At 36.7% G+C, this 23,985-nt stretch overlaps 2 protein-coding genes across 2 annotated transcripts; both read right to left on the bottom strand.

Moving 5' to 3' along the window:
- Positions 1-4,114: 4,114 nt before the first annotated feature.
- On the bottom strand, positions 4,115-5,263 carry LOC140152062 (histamine H3 receptor-like). The gene has a single exon (XM_072174361.1). The coding sequence runs from the start codon at positions 5,261-5,263 to the stop codon at positions 4,115-4,117; it is 1,149 nt and encodes a 382-aa protein (XP_072030462.1).
- A 2,426-nt stretch (positions 5,264-7,689) lies between these two features.
- Positions 7,690-23,007, bottom strand: LOC140152064 (cytochrome P450 4F3-like). The gene is made up of 9 exons (XM_072174362.1): positions 22,816-23,007; positions 20,031-20,178; positions 17,621-17,793; positions 17,317-17,435; positions 16,181-16,484; positions 15,678-15,874; positions 14,334-14,467; positions 11,154-11,301; positions 7,690-9,931 (listed from the first exon to the last, which is right to left on the bottom strand). The coding sequence occupies exons 1-9, from the start codon at positions 22,996-22,998 to the stop codon at positions 9,766-9,768; spliced, it is 1,572 nt and encodes a 523-aa protein (XP_072030463.1). The 5' UTR covers positions 22,999-23,007; the 3' UTR covers positions 7,690-9,765.
- Between the last annotated feature and the right edge of the window lie 978 nt (positions 23,008-23,985).

A 23,985-nucleotide genomic window follows, 5' to 3' on the forward strand; every position in this document is an offset into this window, starting at 1 on the left:
ATCCATGATTTTGTTTGTAAAATTTCCTTCAAACACGAAATAAGTTGAATTGAGGCACAATTCCAAAAGTGAACAAATTTGGTCCACGTTCAAGTTGGTTCGTTGACCTAGGGTATTATCAGCGTGTAAAGCTTCCTTGACTGCATTTACAGCGCCCTCCGGTGGGACACTAGTGAACAAGGCCGAAACGTCGTATGAGGTGATAGTTTCGTCTGATTCAACCTTAATGTCCTTCAATTTGTCCACAAGATCGGTAGAGTTGACAACATGGTGACAAGATTTGCTAACTAAGGGCCCAATAATACCAGCCAAATGCTTTGCGAGATTATAAGTCACAGCTGAAATTGTTTGTTTGGTCAAAATTCAGTCAGACGGCACTCTCACAACATCAGTATATAGGAAAGCCACACATACGGACCAATACTTACAGTTTGATTCCCATCATCCACTTATCCACAAACTCGGTGGTGATCAAAACGCTCTTTCACCGCGCGGAGACCATCCCGTCAACGGACGAAGCTAAAGCTGGTGAACGCGAACATCTGAAGTCGGCCCTAGGTACCTGTGGGTACAAGGACTGGACGTTCCAAAAAGCTTTGAAACCGCAAAAGGACCAGACATCGTCCAAACAATCTTCCACCACCGCTTCGAGCACCCGCAAGTTCGGGATTACTATCCCTTATGTCTCAGATGTTTCTGAGAAGTTAAAGAGGATCTTCGGACAGCACCAGATCCCGGTCTCATTAAAACCCTGTAACACTCTTAGACAAAAGTTAGTCCATCCGAAGGATAAGATTCCGCAACGCAAACAGAGCAATATTGTTTATGCGATTAACTGCCAGGATTCGGACTGTGAGAACTACTACATAGGGGAGACAAAACAACCTCTCCACAAGCGCATGTATCAACATCGTCGCCCTAGTTCAACAGGACTTAACGACTCTGCGGTATACACGCACCTCAAAGCAGCCAAACACAACTTTGAGGACAAGGACGTTATTGTGCTTGATAAAGAACACAGGTGGTATGAAAGAGGGGTGAAAGAAGCGATATATGTTCGCAGGAGGAGCCAACCTTGAATCGCGGAGTGGGACTGCGCCACAACTTGTCCAAGAGTTACGAACCGACCATCAGGAAGATCCCTCGACGACTCTCGTGTGACGTCACTTCTACCATCGTGACGTCACAGGTCAAGAATACAGAGCCAATTCAAGATCACTCGGCCTGATGATGCGTCATGGATATGACGTGATACCGTAGCCATCATAAATAGTAAGTCCAGTTGAATAGAATTATAATTTAATCAACTATTTGATCTACCTGGATGATTGATAATATTCATGAATACTTGTTTTGTTTTGCAAATGTTGATGCCTCGTTTGTCTTAATAGCCCAAAATGTGTTACCATGGTTACCATACTGACCCTTTGAATGAAAAAGGTGCAGATCTGAAAATGAACAACCATGCGAATAAAGTGTGTACTGCATCCTATACGCCTTTTGTTCTATCGGACTGATTTGAACACACATAGACCACATAGTTGTCTCTGTACAACTCTGTATAAAGGTTAACATTGTAAAAAAAAAAAACCACTTTCAAAGAAAACAAAACAAAAATCCACCGCCTTCGTCGGCGAAAGCAAAAATTCCACCGACCCAAGCTCCCATGCCCCCTCCCCCGAGAATCAAATGGTGCGTCCCTTATCATCCGTCTGTCAATCTACGATCCAGTTCACAACACCTGCTTGTAGTTTCAAAGTGCATATGGGGTATCGCCCTTTCTTCATTGCAGCAAAAAAGCTTTAGAACAGCTTGCTGGTATCTCTTCGGAATGCCAACATTTTGGTTGTTATTCATTGTATTGTAACTGTAAAGTTGATTTGTGATTTTTACTTGTTTGAATGTGATTTGGGATTACCATGTTTATTTTTATGTATCAATTATACCATCATTATCATCATCAGGCTGTTTCACCCACTGTTATGTGAAGCCCTCCTCCAGCATTTTCCATCTACTTCTGTCCTAGCCGTTGATGCCCAATCTGTTGTACTCATAAACGTCTTTTTTGTCTTCTTTCCTCTGCTCCTCTTTCCAGTCCTTGGCTACCATTCTGTAAGTCTCTTCGTCCACCTGTTATCCTCAAGATATCTGAGATAAGACTGGGGGGGGGGGTACTTGTCTAATTTCTGTATGTCTGACTCTATCACACAATGAGAGGTGGAGCATTTTCTTTCCATAGCTCTCTGTGCTCTTACCAATTTCTGTTCCATTTCTTCTGTTGTTGATCAAGTCTCTGCGCCATAGGCCTCAGTGGTATGTTATCTATCAACAGTTCTCTATGCATACCAAAGCATCTCCTTCCTGGCTTTACATGGGTTAGGGTTTCTTCAGCTGTGTACGTTGGTATCCATTCTCAAGGCCTGTCCCAAGTACTTATAGTTGTCAACTTTCTTGATCTGGTGATTTGCTATTGCGATTGTTCCTTTTGTCTCAAAGTTTGTCATAAACTCAGTCTTTCCTTTGTGTATTTGCAGTCCAACATGTATTCTTTCTTTGCACAAGCTGTTCAGCTCATCGTCCATATCCTTCACCGATCATCTGCAAATCTAAGATCTTTTAACATCTCCCCGCAATGTAGATTCCTTTTCTCTCTAGGCGGGACATTTTGAAAACCTCTTCCGGTGCTGCTGTGAAAATCTTGAGTTTTTGTTGAAGTATACAGGTCTTGGTATAATTTCTGACATGTCTGATGTAACAGTTCCATCTTTGTGCTTTAATTGACTAATTCATGACTTTTTGCGGTCTTGTTTTAGGATAGTTTTTTGGCCTTTTCCACTTTGCAAAATCCTAAGTATGCTTGCATGCTTTCCTTTTATTATTCTTTGTCTTCTCTTCTTTCTTTCTTCCTTAGAATTTCAGCATATTCAATCTTCTCAGTTCTTGATTTGGTTGTATTTTTTTCAGAGCTTTCCTTCTTGTATCAAGGTCTTCAACTTTATCATCCGCCTCAGATTTGATTATATCCTTTTTCCTTGATTGTGCTATATTTACTGCTTCCTCCAACAGTGATGTATTTAGGTGGTCGCATTTTGTATCCATATCTATGTTATCTATTTCTATTGATTCTTCTCCATTTTTCATTCTCCAACCTTTGCGTTGAGATCACCCATAAAAATAGTGAATTTGCCTTTGTTGTCATTAATGGCTTTATCAATGCCTTCATAGAACTTTTCTACTTCTACGCCTTCGTAGTCAGTGGTAGGGGCGTAAACCTGTATTATGCACATCCTTTGGACCTTTCTGGCAAGCTGAATATTTAAAGCTACCACCTCTTTGAATAACTTTTAATTTCCTTTACATAATCTTTGAAATCAGGGTGGATGATCAAAAGTAAGCAAAGGCTAAGTAGCATGCAGGGACGGATGTACCATTGGGCCAAATGGGCCCGGGCCCAGGTCTCCCAAATCTAGGGGCCCCAAAAATTGCAGTGCATCTTCATTAGTCCAAAAAAAACACAATGTTTTGGGCCAAAATAGGGTAAAATTGCAAAATTTTGCGCACTTCGCGCGCATGTAGGCATACGGTGAGTTTGGGGGCCTCCAAATTTTGGAAGGTAAATCCGACCCTGGTAGCATGCAGGAGAAAGGCAGGGCAATGCAGGGCGAAAGAGAGATATTAGATGTTTGCTTGTAAAAGCACAAAGAAACACTCCCGTTTGTGGCCCGGGGTATTCCAGGAAATAGATGCACACTCCCTTTAGAGGATTTCGGATTTCCAGACTTTTTGTCTTTCAAAGTTTAATAAATACGCAGAAATCCAATCGAAAATTATTATTGCATTTCCAAACTTTTCCAGTAAAATAGGAAACTGGAATTCCAGTAATTTTGAGGAAGCAAATCTGGAAATCCAAACATTTCTTTTATTGAACATTTACTCCTCTATAGGGCGAATAGCCCAATCTGGGGTTTCTCAGTACACCAATGTACACGTGGAATGAGTATTGACATGATTATTTAGATCATTCAAGAATAATTTAAAAACGTAAAGTGTACACGTGCATAACGTCTTGCTCATGTGATCTTGCTGAAGAGTACTAGATCACGCAGTGTAATGTTTACTGCAACTCAAAACCAACCGATTCTCTCGAATGTAGCATCGGTTTCTTCCAAGTTATTACACTCATCATTCTCCTTTTATACCTCTCATTTGTCAAAGCATACAGCACGGGGTTCAGAGCAGAGTTTCCCCAAAGAAGATAATTCACAGTCTCCCACGTTGCATTGCCAATACAATCTATACAAAGAGCATTGTATAGAAGACAAACATTATACGGAATCCAGCAAAATAGGAACACACCAACCATCGTTGCTAGTCTTCTACCGGCTTTGCGATACCCATTTATGTAACTATTGGGTGGTTGCTCACTCTCTTTAACATCCATGTCCAGGTGTATATCTTGTTTACCGTGTACAAATGAACTGCCACATGTTTTAGGATGTAATTCTTGATTTTCATATTTCGATTCTTTTGTATCTATTTCATATCTTTCCCTCGTCTTCTTTATGTCTTGAATATTTCTAAACGATCTTTCACGTAAAACACATGTCTTACGTATCCGTAAATAAACCAGGATGTTTAAAACGCCTATTCCGAGTGCTGGTAAAATCGTTTCAAATATAACAAACACAAGTCCGTAAATAAAGTTTCCACTGTTTTCGGGTTCGCAATCCTTACGATAATCGATATGCTTTTCTCCTACCCAAATATCCCAAAATAAAATCGGTATGGTGAAAAATACAAATACAAAAGCAGTTGTTATTAGAATCTTAACGGTAGCCATTTTCGCCGTTTGTGATTGTCTGTATTTCAAAGGCCATGAAACCCATAAGAATCTATCATAGCTTAGTAGCAAAATAGCCATTACAGAAAGATAGCAAGCCGCATAGTCAATCACCAACCATATCTTGCATACTGTTTCACCCATAGGCCACCGTCCAAAGTGTAACCATACATTGTTAAATGGTAATGAGACACATCCAATGATTAAGTCAGAAATTGAGAGGCAAAATATGTACCGATTTGTAACATTACTTTGTATTCTGCTATCAGTAACAAACGCCCATATAGCAAGAGCATTGCCAAGGACGGTGAAAATTGCCAATGGCCACAGAATGAACAATAACACGTAAATATTTGTTGATTCGGCTGTTTTCTCTCCAAAGGCATCATTGAACGTATGAATGGAGAACGTAGTAACATTCATTGTTGTTAGCCGGAAGTGATTGGATGCCTGCGCATACTTTAAGCAGATGAAGAAAATGGTCAATCAACCAAACTTGTAGTGATTCGTCATTCCATAGCAAAGTTTCACAAGTGTAAAAAGTGTCATTAACAGTCCATAGTTTAAAAGGCCAGGTTTAAAACACTGTAGAAAGCTGAGCACATATATAGCAATACCAAATCTCATTCTGTTGGTGGGATTGTGCTCATACAGTACATGAGAGTGTAAACAAATTGGTTATTTACGATGGGAATCAAGCGAGATTAAGTCGATTATGATATGACTCCTTTGTTATGATGTGACTTAAGTTGTTTTCTTATGACAAACATGACGATCCTCACGTACCAAGTGTAGGATCCAATATGAGCACATACTAAGATGCAAGAATGCCGTTTCCGTTATAATCAGAATAAGCTCAATGCAACACAAAGATAGCAATGAATATTGACTGTAATGCAGAACATTGGAGACAATACCGAGTTCTCTATGTTGAAGCAATTACTGCCGGGGGCAAGCCAGGAAAATCGAATTGATTAGAATATAAATTCATTTGGGAACTGTATTTCGCAGGGTACAGATGAAAATAAAAACAGTGTACCGTAACTAAAAGTATTTATAGAACCAATTCAGTGGTCGTAGATAAATGTAGAAATTCGTCTTTTGTAACCAAAAGAAAACACACAGGAGACGTAGAAGTTTAAGTCAACCTCTAGTCATTCGCAATCAGATAGCACACCGCTGCCTTTCAGGTAGAATGAAATCCAATGTTTAACTAAAATTTGTACAGCCAGATCATCATATTATCACTACTAACGTCTTCATTATTTGTTTGAATGAATGAGGAAAGATAACAGGTGTATTTAAAACCAGCAATTTCGACATGTTGGATCACCCATCTTGGCTCCGTATACCGTTATTGATTTTCATGGAAACAATTTAAAGAATCGGATATTAACGTTTGCACGGTATTTTTTTTGAGAGCTGAGAATATATCAGACATAATCATTGCATTCTGAATACGAGGAATGTCCTTCAGATATCAAATAATTTTGATTTTTTTAACAAATTCGGTATGTAATACAAATTTTATGACAAATATTAAAATTTGATATTTTTTAATTTTAAATATTTAACAGTCCTCGTTCAGTAAACTTTAAAGTAGCTGGGGTGAAAGGCGACAATCAATTGAACATTTTGACATTTCATATTGAATATATACATTTTCCCAAAAAACATAAATTGTTTGATGTTTTGTGGAAAAAATCCATATCTTCCATACGAAAGGGTAGAATTATAGGTCTGTGTTGAAGTTTAAAAATGTGTTTGTTACAAGTACGATCATTCTTTGTGCATGATATGTGTGGTGTTATTTTATACATTTATTGATCAGTCTATATATTTTGGTAAAGTATTAAGCCGATAATCTCCAAATCCAAAATGGCCGCCATTTTTATATGTAAACCTAGTGACCTGTTAAAGTAATTGGGATACTGAAAAAAATATAATATCGCCTACAGCCCTATATGATGTGCTTTACAAAGTTGGGAAAAATCTTTCAATAGCGAATTATGTTATTTTGAAAAGCAAAAACGTTGACCCCAGAGGCTCGCGGGGCAAGATGAAGCCTGTGAAAATCGAAAATCTTACACTAGAAGCCTAAATATTATACCTAAGTTTAACACCAGGGTTTGACAAAAATATACAGTACCAAACATAGTTTTTTTCCTGACATTAACTGAAAAAACGAACATTTCATTTGGCCGATAAAATTAATTTTACAGTGAAAAGGTGTAACCCAAAATTTTGCTCATTTCAACACCAAATTCGATCGCTTCTATTGCCTCATTAAATGACTGTGTGAACCTCGCATAACAATAGCCATCGATTCACTAGCGTTCTGAGTTTTTATCTGCTAAATACGCGCAATTTCACGGCTTTACCTGAGCCGTTATGTTGCGTGTCATTTAAACTTGATACGTCATTCTGTAGCAGTTGCAACCCTGCTCATTTCAACACCAAATTCGATCGCTTCTATTGCCTCATTAAATGACTGTGTGAACCTCGCATAACAATAGCCATCGATTCACTAGCGTTCTGAGTTTTTATCTGCTAAATACGCGCAATTTCACGGCTTTACCTGAGCCGTTATGTTGCGCGTCATTTAAACTTGATACGTCATTCTGTAGCAGTTGCAACCCTGATAATATTTTGCAAAAAATTTCAAAACCACTGACATTTTTCAAGCTTGGGATCCTTTTTCCTTCTATTTTTTTTCTTTATATTTTTTCCATTCTATCCCTACCCCTAACACCCGGGCCGTACCACTGACCCTAATTTAACCTAACCTACCCTACCCCAAACAGACATAACCCTAATCCTAACTCTATTCTTATCCTACCCTACCTCTAATCCTAACCCCAACCACATCGCCTAACCTAATGAGGGGCTCATTCTGCATGGTTAATATTGTTTTAATTCAAAATCATCTTTGCAACACACTTTCCATTTTCTTCGATGTTTTCTAGAAAAGTGGACTTTTGTTCTAGTGTTGAGTATTATGTGTGTAAAATCCATTGTGTTTCCTGGGCACCCATGGAAAACAGTGTTATTACTTATTGGGTATCCCCAGGCTAAAGAAGATGTAATAAATAAAACTTTTCCCATGTGTTTCTAGATTTCCAATTTCTTTTGTTTAGCTCGCTGCACAGATACCGATATTTTGACCTATTGTTTTGATAACGTGCTCGATATCTCCATTAACAATTTCATTCCTCAAAAGAGGATTTTATTTACAGTATATAGGCCACCGGCCCCAAAATACATTAATAATAACATTTATCTCTTTTCTTACATGCGAGTAACAAAAATTTTCCCAAATTATTTAAAATATACTTATTTGTAGTTTGCATTAGTATACAAAATTTAATTCGGTGGTGTTCGGTAAAATGATCAGACAGCCAAGTTAGCTCAATCACTGTTTGTTCCCGGGAAATATAGGACTAGCAATTTTCTATTTATTCACAGATTATCCATTGTAATTGTTTTCTTCAAAGTTCGTCGTTCGAACTGTTATTTAGAGTTAAAGGTTGGTAACCTGATTGACAAATTATGTCATCCCCCACTTTACCTCATCAAATGCTCATATTTTTCTCATAAACATATACTACTTATTTGTAGTTTGCATTAGTATACAAAATTTAGAAGTGGTAGGATTTTGATACAAATATTGGGGAATGAAGCGTTGTCGCTCAATAACAAACAAATTACATACAAGTACAAAATGACACTCATCTTCAACTAAACCCGAGTTGCAAACTTTGCAAAACCTTTCTTCTCAAGGTAGACCACCGTACCTACCCACTACCATGACTACACTTCAATTTCTAAATTCAGCATGCCAAGTCTTAATTTTGAAAGGATTCTCAAAATGAAAATTTCAATAACGTACAAGTATTTTTCACAAGTAATCTCTTGTTTGAAAACAGAGTAATAATTTAATTTGGAATTGGAACCCACAGAGCTTGAAAAGCGCTGAAGATCCATATCTACAGAACGTTGTTTAAAAAGGGACAGAAACAAATTATTGTTAATAACACCTTGTGTAAGCCAAACATGCCCAAAACCAAAGGAAAACAGAAGATTTTTTACATCGAGAGCCCAGCAATTCAGGCCACGTTTGGCTTTGTTATATTGAAACTTCCTTTCAAGTACTCATGACAAAAGAACATGTAAATGTTTATTTGTACATGTGACTAATTCTTAATGGAATTTCCGACATTTATACAGCATGATATTGGTAGTCTACAGTGTTTTTATCATAATGATAATCACCATGATCATGTAATATATTGATTTCAAGTGAAAGGCCCTATTTTTCTCATAAACATATTGAAATTAGAAGTTCCAACTCAGTATATTTCCGAAGATATCATCAAAAAACTGCCTTAGAATTAGTCTCAAATGTGGTATACCATATTTGAGACTAATTCGGCAGTTTTTGGATGATTTCTTCGATTTGGAACGCCAAATTTCAATATGTTTATGAGAAAAATATGAGCATTTGATGAGGTTAAGTGGGGGATGAGATAATTTGTCAATCAGGTTACCAACCTTTAACGCTAAATAACAGTTGGAACGACGAACTTTGAAGAAAAGAATTACAATGGATAATCTGTGAATAAATAGAAAAGTGCTAGTCCTATATTTCCCGGGAACAAACAGTGACTGATTGAGCTAACTTGGCTGTCTGATCATTTTACCGAACTCCATGAATTACCGCTACAATATTTTCACAGTTATCAGATGGAATAGCCAGCCACACATTGGATAAATTATTATTAAACTAAATTTATAAGAATTATTGCTTTTGAAAAAGGCATTTAAAGTCGGCACACCAACCACAACAATGTAAGTCCTGAGCACTTTGTAAAATGTCACTTTCTCGATATGTCATTAATATAATTATATTAAGCCTATGTTTTTGTTTATGCAGGTATGAATCGCAAGTGTATTCCGTTGCGGGATCGTAAGACAAGTCTTGAAGTCCATTCTGGCGGTTTGTTTGGATCAGGAATAATGGTAAAACGACGTACTGTCATCGCCACTACTACCTTTAGTTCGTTCATCGCAAAGTTCTGGCCGATGCAATTGCTGTAAAAAGATATTTAAAACATTCAAAACCCAAATTAGAAAAAAATTACAAAAACAAATGTAAATAAAGCGTGCCAATTAAGCTGGGACTTGCACATTATGTATCTCAGGTAATTCACTAACGATGAATACGATATTAATCTTCACTATAAAAAACCATACAGGAAATAATGACTCTATACAGCCAATTATACATAAATTTGATATTAATTTGTGACGCATGTTAATTTTAATTGTTAAAATTATTATCACATGTGATGGTATATTTTAGAGCAGAAAATTTTCCACCATAAACGATTCCACCAAATATGAAGTCCATGTGTTTTTAATGAAAAGAACGTATTTATTGAAAACATCTCTATCAAATACTGATCTATGTGAAATAGTGTTTTTAAGCTTATAGATTTGTATGCGAAATACTTATATTGCGAGAAACAGAAATACAGTAAGCCAAAAAATTAAGGTACCAGTTACGTTCACCAGTGTATATCCTAACTAAAGACAGATATGTCATAATTGGAACCAGCAGCCAATAGCCGCACCTTTTAGCTCGAATTTAAGACCTGATTCGTTGACATTGTTCAAGAAATAAAGACACGGCGATCCAAAAACCCAAGAAGATGCGAATTTTAAAGTTGCAGTTTGCTTCATTGCATGTCCTATTGATTTGTACAGAAAGCGTTCGCGACCAAGCGTCGTGCTTCCATTGATTAGCACGTTAAAACTAGCATCGTGCTTTCATTGATTAGAACACAAAAGTGGCACTTTTGATTTCGTTTGTTAATTAGGTTTGAGATTACCGTTTCTTTAATTCTCAATCAATTTCAACAAGTAAGTTCTTAAATCAGAGCTAATGAGTACAGGTATTGGCTGTTTGTTTTAATTTGGACATAGTTGTCTTTATTTAGGATATACAAGGGTGAACACAACTGGTACCTTAATTCTTTGGCTTACTGTATATACAACATATACAGCGTATACGTGTAGATCTGAACAAATTGATGTGTAGCATATGCACTGTTAATGACAAAAGTGTATTTATTATGATCCCATATGGCATTTTTGGGTCTCTTTTTTGAGTTCAGAATACCAGAATTAACAAACAAAATAATTACGTAAACTTCCCAAATGACGCTTTAAAAATAAGCACATTTCCGTAACATTACAAGTCTAATGCACTTATTTCATGATTTACACGTTTTATAAAACTTATTGTTCTTACCGAGGCCCTGCTGAGAATGGTAAAAATGCATGTGAATGCCTCTTTGCGTTGTTTTCTGATGAAAATCGATATGGATCAAACACTTCCGGTTCATTCCAATATAGAGGGTGGTGATGGGTAGATATAATCTCCATTCTAGCAGCCGTTCCTAATATTGATACAAAAAAGCGTAGTGATTTAGTGCGCTACGCACAGGCACAATGCCTAGACGTTGATACAGCCTCAGCACACTTAACAGGTTGTCGATGACCACTATGGGCCCACATCGTCCCATAAACCATTTAAAGAACAATACAGGGACTTGCAGCTAAGAAGCGCACATCCTAGACATTCCACAATAGACATTCGCAGCCAGGATCAGTTCCCCGAGTTTCGTACGGGTTACAACGAGATAATGAGCAGTATATTCCTTGTCCTGGAGAATTTCGAGCAAATTCCATATTTTTAACACGAGAGCGTACTAACCACGGTCGAACCCGCAAGCTCTCGCACCATAGTCGAACGCCATATCGATTGCGCTAATTTGACTGCATAGTTACTGTTTAGTGTCTAGCCTGTTTTCGTGGAAAAACAATGATTTTCAATGTGAGGCTTTTAGTCGTAATACGAGTTTATGTCAAAATTGTTGACCTGCAAACACAACGAATTTGGCTGATTCTATTTCGGTATAAGTTGGGACATGACTATTTAAACATTACAAATAGCAAATACCAGGTTTTCTAACGAAAATTAATATTGTAAAATATGGCTTTAATATAAACTTGCATTCGTCAAAGTTCAGAAGTTGAAAATTTGCTCAAAAACTAAATATATGTTGCATAAACCTTACGGAACGTTACAGGATGGTAGTGCAACAAGAATGACAAAATAAAAAGTAAAATTTAAGTCAGACATTCTGCCCCAGACATTTTTGATTCCATGCATCGTATCATTCATTGATAAATATCTTACACAGCAAAACAGATGGGTAAAAGTGTTGAGTAACTTTGTGGAGCAAAATTTAACAAACGTTGTGTAAGTATAATGTACTATAACGGCAAGCATAGTTATTCAACGTTGGGTAAAAATGCTAAAATGTAGCCTATACATGTACAACGTTTTATCTTCTGCCACGTTGTCAAATTTGTAACCCGCGCGTTCTATTCCGTTTCCTTGGCAAAGTCACGCTATTTTTTTTACCCCAAAATGTCACATTTTAACTAGTTATTTCTTTAAAAATCGTCACTTAATTCAATATTTTTAATTTATGGGTGAAAATGCCATTTTGTGATGATTTTTGTGCAATTTTGACCCCCAAAAATGTAATTTTTACATGAGAAATTTTTTGAAAAATGTTTTATGCGTCATGAAAAGATAATATAAGTATCAATTTATTTTAAGACGAGAGTTTGGATAAAAAAAGTCAATCACATATTTTACATGTGACCCACTTTTCTCTATATCCCTAGTGCAATGTGACAATTGACATTTTTATTCCCAGCAATAAGAGAAACAATTTGAGGTATATTACAACATAATAGAACACATTTTAAATTTTGGTACCATTATGCAATAGCAGCCATGAAGACCAACAAGGCAGCAGCATTGGACTGCGCTATAACTGCTGAAGCACTTCAGGGAGGAGGGGATAGCATGATTGATATGATTCTCAAATTCTGTATGGAAGTATTCTCAACTCTGACACCGCAACGTCAATGGGTCACAAATGTCATCATTCCTCTACCAAAGAAAGGCGACCTCTCGCTCATGACAAACTACCGTGGTATTTCTCTTATGTCCATTGCCGCAAAAGTGTACAACAAGATCCTTCTGAACAGGATTCGACCTCACATTGATCCTTTACTGAGAAGCAACCAGGCTGGCTTTAGATCAGGTCGAAGCTGTGCTCAGCAAATACACATTTTGAGGAGGATCATGGAAGGCTTCAAGGAGTACCAACTTCCCTTGACAGTCACTTTTGTGGACTTAAGCCTTTGACTCCATCAACAGGTCCGTCATGTTCTCAGTGCTGCGGCATTATGGAATACCAAAGGTTGTGGTCAATGCCATCCAGGTGCTCTACAAGGACTCCAATAGTGCAGTTATGGAAGTATCTCAGAGCCTTTCCAAGTAACAACTGGAGTGCTTCAGGGTGATGTGTTGGCAGCATTCCTGTTCATTATCCTGGTAGACTACCTCCTGAAGAAATCAACTTCTGGAATTGATGCTGGAATTATTACCTACCCACGTCGGTCAAGCAGGTATCCTGCTAGGATGCTGAATGACCTGGATTTTGCTGATGATATTGCCCTGTTGGAATCTTCTATAGCCCGGGCCCAGTCACAACTTACTAGGACTGCAACAGCAGCAGCAGATCTAGGCCTTGTCATCAGCGCACCTAAGACAGAATATATGACTACAAACTGTAACGCCCAGCCAGCACTTGAAGTCTATGGTAGTACCATCAACCATGTCACAGACTTCAAGTACTTGGGTTCCAAGATGGGCTTTAGTGTTGGAGACCTAAAAAGAAGAAAAGCACTAGCCTGGGCCGCTTTCTGGAAACTGGAACGCCTTTGGAGAAGCCCATCCCTGCCAATCGAAACAAAAATCAAGCTGTTTGAGTCAACTTGTGTCACTATCCTTCTGTACGGGTGCGAGTCATGGGTAATCACCAAGGACATGGAAAACAAGATCAATGCCTTTGCAACATCTTGCTACAGAGTCATGTTAAACATCAAGCGTGTGGATCGGATCCCAAATGAAACCATCTACAATCTGACCAACACCACTCCACTGGTTGCCAGAGTCAAGATTCATCAACTCAAATTTCTCGGCCATATACTGCGTCTTGAAGATGACGAGCCTGTGAAAGAATATGCCATTTATATTCCACCACATGGGAAGAGGAAACCGGGACGGCCACGGACACTGTACTTACAGTATGTACAGCACCTCCTGGGAGATACTGAAGGGATGCTGCAGCCAAACAAAATTGTTTCGCTTGCCCAAGATCGCAACAGTTGGAGAAAGCTTGTAGTCGCCTGCTCCGCAGCCGACTGATGATGATGATGATGCTGTTCAACTACATTCAAACGTTCTGCCCAAACGTAAGAACCGTGAAGCCTTGTTTTCGAGATGTATAAGAGAAATCATGAATGAAAATTATTATGTAAGTCCATGTAAATTTCATAAATATACCTTTAGGAAGCACTACTCCGTTAGGCAAGGTGACATCCTTAACAAGTGTCCTTGAAATGCTGGGCACTGGAGGATGAAAACGGAGACTTTCCTTGATAAACATGGTCAGGAATGGTAACTGCTTCATGTCATCCCTTTTTGAGAAAAATCAAAATCAAAAAAAAAAAAAAAATTAAACTGCATGAAAATAATTTCAATAAATAATAAATCAATTTATATTAATCATATTTATTACGCTTCATATAGAACGCATTTGCATTTAACATTTAAAATAGTGATCAGAGAATTTTTTGTCGCGTATTTGTCATTGTACAGCTCCCAACGATCAATTTGCGTCATTCACAGTTTTCCACTTTTCGGTCAGTATGGTCAGAATTCGTGGTGGTTCAAGTGCTGAAACTTTTACTTTGTTTTATTTTCGTCGTTGTATTTCTGAGTTGCATTAATTAATCCTTTTCAATTGAACAGTCCTGGCAGTGATTGATCAGACAACACTTCATGACCAGGCAACATCTGCTTTTTGCAACTCTTCTGAATATGGCAGATTGGCAATGGTGACTTTTAACTTGAAATAACTGGTCGGATAATCATTTCCTTTTGCGCACTTTGAATATGCATATTTTTTCATGGAGGGATGGAATTTAAGTAACAAAACAAACAATTTTAACGGTTTTAAACTTGTTTTAGCTTTAACTATGCAAATTACTGGAATTTAATTCAAATTGTCAAAACGTTTTTTGAAACTATAAAAGGAGCATATAATTTAAATTAGAGTCGCGCGTTGTGGGTTACCATGTTTCTGGATCAGGCAACATGCTGTGTTATTTATTAAGAAGTTTCCTAAGAACTTTTACATGATATTTAGGCGCGTATGCAGAAATCCAGCAACCGGGCGCGCAAATTTCTTGGTGAGCTAAGAAATGATCATGAAACGTGTAAATATATTATATTGAAGTTTAAACGTTATAATTCGCGTGAAGCGCGCCCAACTTTGATTTTTGAAAAGCTGAAATGGTCCAATATGAGATTAATCTAATCGAAATCACATGCACACAGGCGTTTCTCTTCTCCTTTTCTCGAATTTCTCTTCTCCTTTTTTGATACTGGGGTGCGCGCGCCCGTTTAAAAAGGGCTGTATACGCTACTGATATTGACACTCGAGCGAAAAAACAAAACAAAACATGATACTTATATCTAATGAGCACCATCTACGTATGGGGTGTTACGTGTGTGGGCGTTTTATCATATATGATATAACGCCCACACACATAATACACGAACCCGATACGTGGGTTGTGACATAACGGGGGTGAGCGTTATGCTATTATAATAGTTTACGCTTACCAATCAAGTTCTTCTCTGTTCCTCCTCATGAACAGGTCATTGACTTCTTCTCGACATTTCTGTTGGAATTGTGGAAATCTAGCCAGATTATACAGACACCACGAGATTCCACTGGCTGTTGTATCATGACCTTCAAACATGAATGTATCGACTTCCTCTCGTATCTCCAGGTCTTTCAATCCATTACCGTCTTCATCCTAACATTTAAAACAGGCTTGAAGTTTATATTTTATAAATCATGACTACTGGGTATTCACTGTGCTTTTACATAAGTACTGAGTTGTACATATTTTTTTCGGAATAATTAAACCCAAATGAGAATTTTTTCATCAGATTTTCAATGCATTCTGGGTAATCTTAGTGCATTGAGCACTGTATCAACACGGTACAATGAGCACTGCATCAGCATAGCAGTTTCAATCCCTTTAGTGTTGGTCTGTAATTGGTCTTTAGCCTTATTTCTCCAATGAAGCCCATAAATCCTTGCAGAATGAAAACAGGACACAAAGAGAGATTCGACATACCCTAGCTTGAAGAAGCACGTCTAAGAAATCCAAATATATTCTCTTCTTTCCCATCTTGTCTTCTCCGTCGTTATTCTCCGATAATTTACCCAATCTTGCCAATTCTTGACGTCTTTCTTTTATTGTTGTTTCAGCCATATCATGAACTCTCTTACAGTGCTTGAAGAACTGTCGTCCAGCGGATGAAAGGCGATAAATGACATCAAAATGATGTGGAAGACGAATTACTCGTTCAAGGACAGCATCAGACATTGCATACACCGACTCTATATATGGATTATTTCTGGAATTAAAGAATGATTTGCTATAATTTTAAGATTTTACTACTTTGAGACTACAAATCACAAAACCTCATGTTATAAGAAGAAAGCAGCGCAATTCATTTTCCTCAAATCATTGCGCAGTATGAAAGCTGCTGATCGCAAAAACCACATAATTCTAACTACATCAGGGCAGTTTTGGTGGAGGTACATGTACCCTACATGATTATAAAATGATAATTGTTATCCGTCTCGTGCCAATGCAGGAGAGGCACCCCTGCTGTTTGATTTCTTGGACTGAGGGGGGTGGGTAGTGTTAGTGAATAGGATAGGAGATGGAGATCAGAACATGTTATCAATATGATTGCGCTGATGTAAATATATTATTAAATTTTTATTAAAATAATGACTGGTACGACGTTTTCCCCAATGGGTTGGAGGAGTCACACCTCTTGGTGACTGGTGACAGTGTCTTGATCCTTCCGACTCTTCCACAAATAAAATAAAATAAAAATAAAATAAAATAAAATAAAATAAAATAAAATAAAATAAAATAAAATAAAATAAAATAAAATAAAATAAAATAAAATAAAATAAAATAAAATAAAATAATTTAATAAAACAAAATAAAATTTGATGGAAATCGTACATTATGGCTTTAATTCAACAGAGAGTACTTAGTAGATGATTTCACACAATTAAGCTTGTATATTATGCTAACATGACTGCTGCTCTATCAGGTTTATTAAGTGGGCAATGGTCACCATTTAAATATTGCGTTTTCTCACTAAGCATGCTAAGCCTGCAATAAAATGCTAACCTCATAGCAAAATAATTATTGGAAGTTTCACTTACTCATTTGATTGACAATTACTCTCATAACTAAAGGCACATTTCAATAGTGTATCCAATGTCATAAGACTGACGTAGTGGAAAATGTCGACGAACTCGCCATTAGTAGCCGCTAGCCTATCCTGAAATCGTCAAAAACAGGAACAGTAATTAAGGGATATTCTCAGTGAACTGCTCCAAACAGTGTGGCAGAGTTTATACTATCTTTTACGATATGTTTCACGAATCTAACCAAGTCCCTTCAGTTATTTTCATTATATAATAATTCGTAGAATTTCGTTTCACATTATTATGCTGAAAGTCTTACCAAGTAAACGTTGGTCGACTCTACCGATAGTTTGACGTATGGTCTGAGAATTTCAAAATGAAAAGCTGGTGTCAGTAAACGCCTGTGTCTTGTCCACTTCTCTCCTCCACTAATCAGCAAGCCATCACCTAACCAATTCTTAAGGAACTGGTAGCCTAAACTGCCTTTTGTATCTGAAAATAGCAAACATTATCAAAATGTTTCAAACATTCCTATCATTTCAGAAAAATACAGAACTATTTATACTAAAAACATTATTCTTTTAAGCCAAATGAAATATATCTGAATTTGATTTGTATCCTTTAAGGGCGTACTACACCCATATATTGGTTTGATTGGTCTAAATAAATATTTTTTCATTTATAGCTAGGCGATATATGCACGGATCATGTGAAATAAAAAAAATATGAAAAAAAGAAGAAAAAAGTGCTTTTAAACAATTGTAGTAAGTCATTTTAGCCCTATATATATTTTGTTTACTGTATCCTAGTTACTCAGATGCGTGTTTCATAACAAACCATGATTTATTCTATTCAGCATGTTCAAGTAGGGTACATGAATAGAATACATTAAATCCTTTGTTATACTCTCTATAGAAAATCTAGTGGTGCATGCAAAATATATAAACACTTACACAATGGATGTATAGTCATTAGTCAATAATATTATAATGTGTTGTTAGGAGAAGAAAAGGCTATTAGGTCACCGTATGTCAGGTTATAGGTCAATTGGTTCAGGTCAAATTTAAGCATCAATTTTGAATACACATGTGAGAGTTTGTGATATCATAATGAGGAATAATTTTGATATTCTGTCTTTAACTGGATATATATCGAGAAGTGCAAGGTGGATATACTAATATACCTTGGGATGTAAATGGTGAGTACAATTTAGAATGCCTAGTTGCGATGGATTTCACAAATAAATATAAAATAGTTACCAAAATCACAAACGTTAAGCTTACGGAAAACTACCCAATATGGTGGTATAGGTGACAAGAAATACAATTTTTTTCAACATTGCTGTAGTATGGTTGTGGTAACCTGTTACCTGTGGCTTAATTAAGTTTCAGTGAAATAATGTCGCAAGTTAAAAATACAAAATATAGCTCAACATTGAAAATAGAAGCATTTTAACCAGTTCCTTTTTGATAGTTGTGGAGCACCAAGTTCATGAAGTCATAAAAGAAATCAGGAACCACTTATTCCCATTTTACATATCAACTTTATTTCCCTAACGTGTTAGCAACACATATCCAAAATTTTAACGAAATCCGTTGATAGTAAGCTTTCCAAAATGAAGTGAATTTAAATCATCAGTGATGTACCACCTTTTGGCTTCTACTTTTAAAAGCATGTAAGCTACGTTGATACCGATGCCACCAATAAAACGAGAAGATTTGCCCTTCATTTTGCATACCACTTTGTCCATTTTTTTTTGTAATTTCTTCACAAAATGCAAAAAATGCAAAAAAAAAATCAATGGGTGTAGTACCCCTTAATTTAGTTATAACTGGAAATAAAAGTCAAATGTCAAAATTTGGGCAATTTTTGGAAATAAGGCCCAAAACATGCGTTTTTAGGGTATTTTTCTTATGCTGTGACAATCAAGTACTAAGACTTGTACCAAGAGTAGATTATGCATTCTAATTTGTGGTAAACACGTTTTGTAATATATTTTACAACCAACCAACAAAACTAAAATAAAAAACAAACAAATTGTGAGCAAAATACTCAAGTTCAAATTGTGAATGCTTAGATTTGTGCCAAAAATTTTGTTTGGTCCCTTTCCCCCAAATTGCAAAACTATTAAATTGGACATGTAATACTAGTTAGAAGGACTGAGATTTATCTATGTTTTATTTTGAAAATCAGGATAATTTCCCTTTAATCTAAAAAAAAAAAAAAATCTGGAATAGGGAGTAGTCATTGTAGTCATTGAAGCGCTTCCACTTTCAGATTGTCTTGCCAATTCTGAAATATTTTCAGTGTGAGCAATACCAGAACCAGATGCATTTAGGTGGGACAGTACAATACATTTTCTAACTTTGCTGCTTACATATTGAGTGTATCAAATGTTTCAGGTAAGAAGAAATAAGTTACCCGAATACTTATAATTTTGAGGAGTCTTTCGGATAGAATAATAAACATGTTGAAATGTGGCGTTGTGGAGATTGACATCATAATTATGTAATCATAAAGTGTTGCTAACCAAAATTCTGCATTGCAAAATAAGAAAAAAAACCAAACCTTTGGGGATTAACTGAACTATAATATTATAGGTCTATTTTACATCAATGAAATAGAAAAACCCGTTACCATAGTCATGTTATGACCAAAACCAAAAACCCTTAAAGAGTATATTATTAGATATAAAAAGGCTGCTCGGGATTAACCCTAAAAATGCCTACCTGCGTTTGCATACACCAGCTTGATATACTCTGGGTTCAACAATATGATAGTGCAGTCAAATGGTCCAAACCAAACATTATTTGTATTTACGCAAGACTGGGAACGCTGAATAAGATTATCAAGTCTATCCTTTGCATCACGGGGAATCTAAAAACAAGAAACATAAAAAATAATTACCTTTTTAAAATTACATTACGCTTGCCTGACAAAATGTATAGCCCTCTCTGCCTGTCAAAAATTGATTGCCCCTCCTCTTGGTCTCCGGCTCGGTCTGCCAAAAAAGTCTTTGCCCACCCCCTTTGCACATGCCAAAGTTTTGGATACCCAATTTGCAAACCTAAATTGGGCCAGACATGATAAAGAGGATGAGACTGCACAGGGTTCCTAGGTCACAATTTGCGAAGATATGATATACCACCACGGCCAATTGCGGAAGTAAAAAGCCTTGTGACCTGTACCATAGGCTGGCAGATGACTAATATCCTGCATTTATGCCTCATCAGTTATTTGGTATAACCACTATATATACCACGTTTATTGAATACACTGTACACTTAAATGAATGTGAATTTCTAGTAAATAGCCTACTGTATGGTGTACATTTTCATTTTGTTAATATTGTCTACCCCATTTCACCTTTGTTAATATTGCTGGTAGAAATCATGAGCATTTGTTAGCTCTACAATATATCTCTTTGTACAACACACAATATAAAAGCAACATAATTGGGTTTGTTCACTCCATTTCATTACTGATACACATATCCTAAGAAATTTATTTTAAATTTGAAAAGCAACTTACATTGAATATTTTTCCATATATTAGCAAAATACTTTGATTTAAAATGTGTTTCAAATGTTATACATTTTTTTGTTAATAAACCCAAACGGAAAACTTGATAATAGTACTAGATGATATCTAAAACGTATTAAAAATGATTATTAAAGTAGCACTTGGTATCGGTCAGTATAGGGAGCCTGCCATTTTTCTTGTATAGACAAGACGTTCTGGGTTTTTATCATTTTAATGTAAATTTTGCATAGATTTTAACCATTTTTTCAGTCTTCATTTTCACTAGTATGCAAAAAATACTTTGGTATATAAAATTAAAAACTCTGCCTTCTAAACTACATTATGCTACCATCACACCATTGTGTATCACGAATCGATATATAATACAGTTAATATTCATAGATTCTTTCATACATAATTATAATACTTCAGTTTTTACACAAAAAATATTTCATTGAAAACCCACCCACTCCGATATTTCAAAAAGGTAACAGACTTCTTGGCATCTATATAAATAAAAGGAAGGTGTATAACATTTTGGATCCCTCTCGCAACAAGACCATGTTATAGTTCAACTCCGAAAGTGGAACACTTGGTCATCTTAATAAATTATGACTTAAACTATAGGCAACTTTATTTGGCATGAAATGAGAGATAAATAGTAGTTTATTTAATTTGGTCGGCAGGGTTTTGGAATAAATTTACAGACAACACTGGCAGTCTTATTATCACTAGAAATACACTTTGGCAGTTAGTCAAAGCTTCCTGGAAGTATTATGTATTGAACAACTACAGAAACAGTAATGTTGGTACATGTAACAAAGCTTCATGTGGGTTATAAGGTCATTCCTCTTTTATGTGTGATCCCGGCAAATATCTGTCTTTCCCAAATTGCCCAACAAGTTGAAACAGAGGAATTTTTGTGTGAGAGCAGGGATGTGGGTCGAGTAGTTGCCTGTAGGCCCACTGATAAAATAATCTGTCTCCATATTCAATATGGGTCGAGATTCATGGGGCTGTGCAATAATTATGATCCCTGGGGTGGGGGAAAATGGGGGGGGGGGGGCAAGAAATTTTTGGCCAGCAGAAAGGGGGGGGCAAGCAATTTTGGCCAGCCGAGAGGGGGGGGCAAGCAATTTTGGCACACATTCATGGGGCGCTTTAAAATAAAACGCTCTAAAAAGGCTTAGGAAAACAGTACCGGTTTGAAAACGCTTTAAAATGCAAATTTTCCTGCTCGCTGCGGTCGCAGCATATATCTAGACCATATAAGGTTTGCAAATTGGGATCCCAAAAATTTGGCATGTGCAAGGGGGGGGGCAAAGAATTTTTGGCGGACAAGCGATTTTTGGCAGGCCGAGAGGTGGGGGGGGGCAAGCATTTTGGTGAGCCATTCGGAAATTCCCCCAGGGGAGGAGGCTCGTAATTATTGCACAGCCCCTAATATCGTACCTAAATAAAATTTGTTTCAGAGGTGGCCTTCGCCTTTAGTATTATACATTTTATTAGTATAAAATGAGGGCAATCATTTAGCCCCAGTAGTGGTGTAGATAGGATCACATAGTTCAGAGGCCCCACAACAGCGGGGGAGGGAGGGGGTAGGGATATATAGGCTTAAGTTTGTTTCAGAGGTGGCCCAGGGACCGGGCCCAGGGAGGGGGCATGGAAATATTTTTAAAGATTCTCAATTCTAAAAATTTCCAGTTAACATAATTAAAATAAATAATCTACACCGAGACACAATCATTAATATCATCATCATCGTTTACCATAAACCACTCCCGTTTACTAACCGCTCCCTTTTACTCTGAAACTCCCGCTACTTAGTGTGCAATACATTAGCAATAAAATTAATCTTATTCTAAAGGCATTCTAGAAACACTTGTTTTTTGGCGTACACTCTGTGGGGTTACATGTAAATACGTGCGTGTATGTAAGTATTAAAGCTTATAAATGTATAAACTAGCGAAGGCCTTGATGCATGTAACTCACCTCTTTTAAATTTCCAAACAAGATATGTGGCTTCTTGTAACCTGATTCAATTTCCTCTGCTATCTGTAGATATCGCCAACGTTTCTTAATATTTGAGAACAAAACAGCGAAAAGCTTAAACAATGCTAAGACAGCGAACGATACTACGATCGTAGCACAGCTGCTTTGCCAGTCCATAGCCATGTTTGTATAAATTTCAGGGCGCCGACCACTAAATAGCATCTCCATTGAAAAGCACGTAAAAATCAATAATGTTATTTTTAAGCGGCGTTTTTTCACTACCTTCTCAGGCTCTTTTCACTACCTTCAATAATTGAAATCAAAGTTTTGTCTACAGACATGTGGAATTGTTAAAGTCAGAGTAGAAATCACAAAATGATTCTATAAATAAAAACAAGTCTTAAAGGTGCACTCGATTGATTGAGCCCCATCCCACACTTTCTTTACCGGTACCCCATCATATTTTGGTATTAGGTGAAAGCTCATATTTTTCTCATTGACATATTGAGTAAACCCCCCAAAAAAAAACCCCCAAAAACAAACAACAAGGTGGAATTAGTCTAAACACTAATTTGACAGCCTTTATAACATCTGGTGGAAAAACACTGACTTGAAACTCATAATTTCAATATGTTAATGAAAAAAATGATATGCTTGAAAGGGACAATATTTTGTTACGTAGGCCTAGAATTTAAGACTGAGTTTCCACATATATTAGGTCACCTTCCTTTAAGCATTCAAAATGTTGATTAATGTGCCCAGGTGATGCTCAGCTTTGCTCTCAATTTCCATTTTTTGTGTTACTTTTACTTATTTAGTTAATATAAGAATGAACGATGTATTTTCAAAACGTTGGAATGAATAAAAGATGCTCAAATGAATAAACTGCTTTCCTCATGATCTTTTGTTCTTGAGATTGTGCAGGCCCATACATTCATGTTCAAGTGCATTCACTGAACGCCATGTTTAGAGTACCAGTTTACATTGTAGCTCTATTTGCATTCTTTACATTTGCCAAGGAAAGAGGCCTATATAGGTAAATTAATGTATAAACAAACATGAATAATTGTTAAAATTGTGATTGAGTTCGTTACTGCATAAATGGAGTAAGTTGTTTTTAACCTCTTGGAAAGGGGGTCAAAATGTTTCATTTTCTCTGGAAGGGGTTAA

This window comes from Amphiura filiformis, chromosome 5 (assembly GCF_039555335.1).
Source record: "Amphiura filiformis chromosome 5, Afil_fr2py, whole genome shotgun sequence".
NCBI classification, from domain to species: domain Eukaryota; kingdom Metazoa; phylum Echinodermata; class Ophiuroidea; order Amphilepidida; family Amphiuridae; genus Amphiura; species Amphiura filiformis.

Excerpts from the sequence above, each read along its gene's own strand:
- LOC140152062 (XM_072174361.1), bottom strand. The coding sequence starts at position 5,263 with ATGAATGTTACTACGTTCTCCATTCATACGTTCAATGATGCCTTTGGA.
- LOC140152064 (XM_072174362.1), bottom strand. The coding sequence starts at position 22,998 with ATGGCTATGGACTGGCAAAGCAGCTGTGCTACGATCGTAGTATCGTTC. Across the intron at positions 17,794-20,030 it reads GCTGGTGTATGCAAACGCAG|ATACAAAAGGCAGTTTAGGC; the intron begins GTAGGCATTTTT and ends TGCTATTTTCAG. Across the intron at positions 11,302-14,333 it reads CGGAGTAGTGCTTCCTAAAG|GAACGGCTGCTAGAATGGAG; the intron begins GTATATTTATGA and ends TATCAATATTAG.